This window comes from Diaphorina citri, unplaced genomic scaffold, assembly GCF_000475195.1.
Source record: "Diaphorina citri unplaced genomic scaffold, Diaci psyllid genome assembly version 1.1 scaffold1424, whole genome shotgun sequence".
NCBI lineage: Eukaryota > Metazoa > Arthropoda > Insecta > Hemiptera > Psyllidae > Diaphorina > Diaphorina citri.
Window position 1 is genome coordinate 29,087 of NW_007378850.1, and position 8,493 is coordinate 37,579.

General features: G+C 37.6%; 1 protein-coding gene across 1 annotated transcript in view; it reads right to left on the reverse strand.

Annotated features, from left to right (window-relative positions):
* Positions 1-379: 379 nt before the first annotated feature.
* Positions 380-8,493, reverse strand: part of LOC103515837 — a 51,817-nt gene continuing 43,703 nt past the window's right edge. The window contains exons 3-6 of the mRNA XM_026828416.1: positions 8,276-8,386; positions 2,285-2,355; positions 722-887; positions 380-384 (exon numbers count right to left, since the gene is read on the reverse strand). Coding sequence (XP_026684217.1) covers positions 380-384; positions 722-887; positions 2,285-2,355; positions 8,276-8,386 — 353 coding nt within the window. The remainder of the gene's footprint in view (positions 385-721; positions 888-2,284; positions 2,356-8,275; positions 8,387-8,493) is intronic.

Here is an 8,493-nt window from a genome sequence, read left to right on the forward strand (position 1 = left end):
CTCAACTTAAGCGAATAAATAATTATTATTCTTATTCTGTTATGCTGGGATATAAAACAGAAGGATCAGTTGTCAAGCTATTTCCCCCCTACTCTTCTTTCTTTCTGGATTCTCTCTCTGTCTCACCTGGCATCAAGTACTGCATGTTCAAAGCTTCTTCTCTCTCCCGTTCTCCTCGAAATGATTATTGGAAAATTTCATTGCTAAAAAGTTTTAGACATTATTTATTTATTTTTTTTTCACATAATTTTCATCTCAATGGTCCAGCAAAAACCAAAAAAGTTCCAGCAAAAGTCAGTATCGAAGCAACAAATCGTCATACGAAAATTCATAGCGCGGACTCAACTTAAGCAAATAAATAATTATTATTCTTATTCTGTTATGCTGGGATATAAAACAGAAGGATCAGTTAGTTGCCAATCTATTCTTTCTTTCTGGATTCTCTCTCTGTCTCACCTGGCATCAAGTACTGCATGTTCAAAGCTTCTTCTCTCTCCCGTTCTCCTCGCAGACACATAATTTTCATCTCAATGGTCCAGCAAAAACCAGTCAGTATTGAAGCAACAAATCGTCATACGAAAATTCATAGCGCGGACTCAACTTAAGCAAATAAATAATTATTATTCTAATTCCGTTATGCTGGGATATAAAACAGAAGGATCAGTTGCCAAACTATTTCCCCCCGACTCTTCTTTCTTTCTGGATTCTCTCTCTGTCTCACCTGGCATCAAGTACTGCATGTTCAAAGCTTCTTCTCTCTCCCGTTCTCCTCGCAGACAAATGGCGGCTCCGGAAAACAAGATGGCGGACGTGAGTGACATGGCAACACTGATCCACGCCATGAAGAACGACCAATCATAGGAGACACGAGACTCTTGCTTCAGAACCTGGGGAACAAATTAACAGAATATTATTTATTAATATTATGTAGTTTTCAACTACACTATTAAAGGTAGAAACAAACTATCATCACGTCACTTGAACTCATGGGGAGTCAGAAAGATGTAGTTCAAAGTTTTCTCATAATATTATAGGTAATCTCGTTCAGGACAGCCAAACTACTATCAGACAGAATATTATTTATATTATGTAGTTTTCAACTACACTATTAAAGGTAGAAACACAAAGTCATCACGTCACGTGAACTCATGGGGAGTCAGAAAGATGTAGTTCAAAGTTTTCTCATAATATTATAGGTAATCTCGTTCAGGACAGCCAAACTACTATCACGTCTGCACGTCACGTGAAGTGATGGTAGTGTGTATCTACCTTTCTCAAGGTACTCTCGTAAGACTTCGGCACACACAGGGCGGGGATTCCCCGCACTATCATCACGTCACGTGAACTCATGGGGGAGTCAGAAAGATGTAGTTCAAAGTTTTCTCATAATATTAGAGGTAATCTCGTTCAGGACAGCCAAACTACTATCACGTCTACACGTCACGTGAAGTGATGGTAGTGTGTATCTACCTTTCTCAAGGTACTCTCGTAAGACTTCGGCACACACAGGGCGGGGATTCCCCGCAAAGTTCAATTTTTGAGGAATATTTTTCATGTAATGTCACTAGAAGCTGTGAGTCCAGAAGTACATACCAAAAGAAGGTTTATTTTCACAATCCGTCAAACAGTTTGGCCAAAATACTGACATTTTGGTGCAATCGAGGATGATGTTATCAAGTGAGCATTTTTCATGTAAACACTAGAAGCTGTGAGTCCAGAAGTACATACCAAAAGGTGTGTGTCCAGAAGTACATACTAAAAGAAGGTTTATTTTCACAATCCGTCAAACAGTTTGGCCAAAATACTGACATTTTGGTGCAATCGAGGATGATGTTATCAAGTGAGGGGATCGGTGCTCGGTGCTCGTCCTCGCAAGTAAAGGGACACAGCCAGCCTAGTTAGCTTAGTTGGTTGTGCGTCTACTCTGTAAGCGCTAGGCCGCGGGTTCGATTCCCGCCCGGGGTGGATTTTATCCTGATGGGATAATGTTCGTTCTCGGAACGGCTGGCTTTCGGAGGAATATTTTTCACGTAATGTCACTAGAAGCTGTGAGTCCAGAAGTACATAACAAAAGAACGTTTATTTTCACAATCCGTCAAACAGTTTGGCCAAAATACTGACATTTTGGTGCAATCGAGGATGATGTTATCAAGTGAGGGGATCGGTGCTCGTCCTCGCAAGTAAAGGGACACAGCCAGCCTAGTTAGCTTAGTTGGTAGTGCGTCTACTTTGTAAGCGCTAGGCCGCGGGTTCGATTCCCGCCCGGGGCGGATTTTATCCTAACCCCGGTCCAGAACGCAATGAAGATGACGAAGAACGCCACAATGAAAATCACGATCACGGAACGGCCCATGTCTGGAAGAAGCGAGAAGGAACTTTTGTTGTTAAGGGAGAACAGGAAAGGAGTCCTTTTGATCTGAATCTTATATTATAAGAACGAGATCCATTCACTCATTCACATTTCACATTTCATAGTTCACACACTGATCGCTCTATCTCTAGAACTTTTGATCTGAATAACTGAATAAAACCTATATAACTGCGCTATTTTTAGGAATTTTTGAACACAACTTCGCCACAACGTGTAGAATAGAGAACACTTTCAGATAAAACAAAAAACCCGAAATCGAAAAAATCGACTTAGGCGGTGTGACTTCGGCAGCGGCTATATCTGAATCTATTGCTGCTGAACCTGTATATCTGAATAAAAGGCACAACCCATCAGCGTTAAACGCATATTTCATCAACCTTTTTGTGTCAAGTCCAAAATGCATCATCCCCAAGAATCAAGGAACAACGGATTGTTTCTTGATATGTGCAAAGCTGACACTCAGAAAGTTCTTTTAAAAAGGAGAGTCACGTCGCTCAGTATGAGTTGCACATGGGAGACCCGGGTTCGATTCCCGGCGGGGTAAAAAAATTGTATCATGCAAATGATTGGTTCCGTGACTGGCTGTTGCGGGGCTCCACTCAGCCTTATGAGGAAAATGAGTAGCTATGTAATGCGCATAGTGACCGGTGCCAACATGGTAGGTAAACATTGGGTGTTAGGATTGTTCAGGTATTCGGAAAATCCTACAATGCTGCAGTGAGCACCAAAGTTGCGATATGCGCCAGCCTACTTAGCTTAGTTGGTAGTGCGTCTGCCTTGTAAGCGCTAGGCCGCGGGTTCGATTCCCGCCCGGGGCGGATTTTATCCTGACGGGATAATGTTCGTTCTCGGAAGGGCTGGCTTTCTCCTATCCTGTCTTCCTTCTCTCTTCGATTTCGGGACGATAAGACCATAGCAGTGTTTACGAATAAGTCAGTGGTGGCGTAGTGCTCGTTTTGTTCGCGGGTGACCCGGGTTTGATTCCCGACGAAGATGGAAATTCAGAGTTGGTCTTCAAATATTTCAAATGATCGATTTCGTGACTTGATGATCAAGAACTACTCTGCTTACCTAATGATAGTGTTTGGACACTGTTTACTGTTTGAAAATTAGGGAACTTTTTGGTAATTTTTAAACATTACTACACCTAAAGGATGGGGAAGAATTTCATGACTTGACTTTACTCTCGAACCACCAACCTTCGGATCCGAAATCCACTAACCATTCACTACCCTACTGAGGTTGGTTTTTAGTCCGTCCTTCCTTTATTATTACTAATAATAAAAGGTATAGTGGACGGACTATTGTATTCGCTTCGGTGTCGTCTGTCAAATTCAATTCTAGCACTCAGTAAACCTGAGGAACACAAAATACAATCGTATTAGGAATTCAATTCTAGCACTCAGTAAACCTGAGGGAATTTCTAGCTTGAAACAAAAACCGATTTATTTTGAAGTTATGTCATAAAGAATTTAAAATTAGTTGTAATCCTGTACAAATATTTCCTTAAGGTAAAATTAAGATTTTTCGTAGGGTCAACCCAATACTCGATTTATTACTAGATACATATTAGTAAAAACCAGTCCCACCTACCTACTTAGGCTATCCAGGTAACTGATAGTACTTAGGTACTTGCTACTAGTAGTTAGCCAAATAACCAACTACCTACACTGGGTACTCTACCAATAGATCAGTTGCGCTTACTTGGGTGATGTTTCAAAGTCATAGAGCAGGAAAAATAAGGACCAACGGAATTTTTCTTTTTCTTCTAGGACTTCTAGATACCGAGATAAATCGATTAAAAAAATGCCGGTAAATGGTGAACTTTGACGTCACGGGGTCACGGCATACGCTCCCGTAGGCGATGACGTCACATCAAATGTCCCGAGCAAAGCTCCCTCGCAGGCAACGCATTAATGTGTTTGTGTGCCGGTAAATGGTGAACTTTGACGTCACGGCATACGCTTCCGTAGGCGATGACGTCATATCAAATGTCCCGAGCAAAGCTCCCTCGCAGGCAACGCATTAATGTGTTTGTGCGCATACGTTTCTGCGTCAGAGTTTTGACCTCGGATTTGGATTTTTCACAACTTTTTACATAGGAATCGACCTTTTATTTTTGTGGCGCTACCTGACGGACGAAAAAAACAACTGCGTAAAGTCTGACGTCACACATATTTGAACTCTTTCATTAGAACGGAAAATAAAAATTGAATTTTCGACCTTTTACAGCTGGTACCTAACGGACGAAAAAAAAAAAACAACTGCGTAAAGTCTGACGTCACACATATTTGAACTCTTTCATTAGAACGGAAAATAAAAATTGAAATTTTCCACCTTTTACAGTTATTTTTTCGGAGTTTTGACCTCGGATTTGGATTTTTCCCAACTTTTTACATAAGAATTGACCATTTATTTATAATTTTTGGAGTTTTGACCTCAGATTTGGATTTTTCCCAAATTTTTACATAGGAATCGACCATTTATTTATAATTTTTACCCATTTGACCTCAGATTTGGATTTTTCACTACTTTTTACGTAGGAATCGACCATTTATTAATAAATTTTACCCAATTGCAACTGCTCCATTGGGCAAGGTAAACCTGGTAGGAATCGACCATTTATTCATAATTTTTACCCATTTGCAACTGCTCCATTGTACATTTACCAACAGTATACCTACTTTGGTAGCTTATATTTATACAATTATACATCTAGCTAATACAGACTTTATAGAGAAATAATTCTAGACCACAAAAACTTCCAATTATCCGCAGCTTATTTGAAATTAGAAAGTTCATGATACAACGTAACCCATGTCTTATTAGATTTAAAACCGCCTTAATTATTACTCTTGAAAATAAACAAACAAAACCAACTTTTATCAGTTTCTGAATTTCCAAGCAATTACTTTCAATTTTGATTATAAGCAATAGTTATTGAAAACGCTTTTGTTTATAAATATACCTATTAGTAGTGGTAGGTACCCTTATAATATTAAGATTATTTTACGAGTACTTGTTCTTTTCAAGAGTGTAGAGAAATAATTCTAGACCACAAAAACTTCCAATTATCCACAGCTTATTTGAAATTAGAAAGTTCATGATACAACGTAACCCATGTCTTATTAGATTTAAAACCACCTTAATTATTACTCTTGAAAAGAAACAAACAAAACCAACTTTTATCAGTTTCTAAATTTCCGAGCAATTACTTTCAATTTTGATTATAAGCAATAATGATTGAAAACGCTTTTGTTTATAAATATACCTAATTAGTAGTGGTAGGTACCCTTATAATATTAAGATTATTTTACGAGTACTTGTTCTTTTCAAGAGTAAAAAGATCAACCTGTTTGTGGCGCTCTATTTTTAACAACAGGATTTCTTTCTTTCAACCAAACTCAGAAAAACTCATTGATAATTTCCATTTTCTGTTTACATTTGCCACTTTTGGCAATTTTTGAAAAAAGAGGAATAAAGTGTAAAATATCACAGAATACAGAATTCAACATGATTTCATAATATACTATGGTTTTTCCTTCAAAATTTTCTGTCATAATTTCGGCGTCATTTTTCGTACATTTTTTTTTTTTGTAACGTGGATGCTCCAAATTTTTGGAGTCTGCCCTACAATTAAAATTAAGCCCGGGCCCTCTCAGCCCCCTTGAATAAGGTCCTGATGTGGTTGTTCTACTTACATGCTAGTAACATGAGGATGGCAGTACTTACATGCTAATAACATAAGGATGGCAGTGTAGCAAGGATAATTTCCGGCAGGTATCCAGGTAAGTCCTCCAGCCAGACATAAACAAGGTATATTCTAATATTTATCCGTATAAGTACTAATACTATTATTTTCCTTGATTATCTATGCTATTTCTTTAGCAAGGATAATTTCAGGCAGATATCCAGGTAAGTCCTCCAGCCAGACATAAACAAGGTATATTCTAATATTTATCCGTATAAGTACTAATACTATTATTTTCCTTGATTAATTTGCGCTATCTCACCGGATATAACAGATAATCAAGGTGTCTGAACCGACTTATTCGCACGGCCATCCGAATATTCCCAAGACCTTATCCAATATGCATGGAAACAGCATCCATTCATTTGCCACTTTCACTGGAGAAATATTATGATTATTATTTTTATTTTTAACTTAGAAAGTACATAGCTTAAACTTATAGGTACTTAGCTAGATTAGGTTATATTAAAAACCTCTTTAATATACCTAATTTCCGACGTAATCGGCAATTCTTTTGTTTATATGTTTTCGGATACTTCTTCGACAAATTATACTAATCTAGATTTAAGAGGTACCTACAGTAGAACCTCGATTATTTCAACTTTTATATGGAACCTCCTGGAAACAGCATCCATTCATTTACCACTTTCACTGGAGAGATTATTATTTTTATTTTTAACTTAGAAAGTACATAGCTTAAACTTATAGGTACTTAGCTAGATTAGGTTATATTAAGTACCTCTTTAATACTCGTATACCTAAGTAATTTCTGACGTAATCGGCAATTCTTTTGTTTGTATGTTTTGGGATACTTCTTCGACAAATTATACTAATCTAGATTTAAGAGGTGCCTACAGTAGAACCTCGATTATTTCAACTTTTATATGGAACCTCGATTATATCAACTACCCCTGTTAGTTGAAATAATAGAGGTTCTCCTGTATTTTATTTACGAATAAGTCAGTGGTGGCGTAGTGCTCGTTTTGTTCGCGGGTGACCCAGGTTAGATTCCCGACGAAGATGGAAATTCAGAGTAGGTCTTCAAATATTTCAAATGATCAATTTCGTGACTTGATGATCAAGAACTACTCTGCATTAGTTGAAATAATAGAGGTTCTCCTGTATTTTATTTACGAATAAGTCAGTGCTGGCGTAGTGCTCGTTTTGTTCGCGGGTGACCCGGGTTGGATTCCCGACGAAGATGGAAATTCAGAGTAGGTCTTCAAATATTTCAAATGATCAATTTCGTGACTTGATGATCAAGAACTACTCTGCTTAGGTAATGATAGTGTTTGGACACTGTTTACTGTTTGAAAATTGGGGAAGTTTTTTGGTAATTTTCAAACATTACTAAACCTAAAGGATGAGGAAGAATTTTATGACTTGACTTTACTCTCGAACCACCAACCTTCGGATCCGAAATCCACTAACCATTCACTACCCTTCTGAGGTTGGTTTTTACAACTGAAATCACAGTAATCGGTTCTTTGTTTAGTACAACCAATTTCTTTTGCAAAATACTTATAGGTACAATAATAGGTTTTTTTTTTTTTTTTTTTTTTTTTTTTTTGAAAATTAGGGAAGTTTTTGGTAATTTTCAAACATTACTAAACTTAAAGGATGGGGAAGAATTTTATGACTTGACTTTACTCTCGAACCACCAACCTTCGGATCCGAAATCCACTAACCATTCACTACCCTACTGAGGTTGGTTTTTACAACTGAAATCACAGTACTCGGTTCTTTGTTTAGTACAACCAATTTCTTTTGCAAAATACTTATAGGTACAATAATAGGTTTTTTTTCTTGCAAAATACAATAATAGTTATGTATGCAATAGGTTAGTAGAGTACTTAGTACTATAAGCAGAGTAGGTTTTAGGCTAATTCGATAGTAATAGGTCTATTAAGTACTCAAGTGGTGCGGTAAAATGGTACAACTTGGAATGCCAACCGTTTTATGGACACAAAATACAATCGTATTAGGAATTCAATTCCAGCACTCAGTAAACCTGAGGGACACAAAATACAATCGTATTAGGAATTCAATTCTAGCACTCAGTAAACCTGAGGGACACAAAATACAATCGTATTAGGAATTCAATTCTTGCGATATAATAACACAAAGAAACAGCACTTTAATTAGGAACTTACGTAGTCTGGACAGGGCATCATCCGAGAATCCCTTGGTAACATTGTCAGTGTCGGGAACGAAATAGTCAATGTTCATACAGTGAGTTTCTACCGGGCTCAGATAGGTCTCCACTGAAACAGATAAATAAAGTCAGAAATCATGAGATAAGGATAAAATTAGCTTACTATATGTCTGCAATGACATATTTCACAATTCAAGGGGGGGGGGGGGGGAAAAA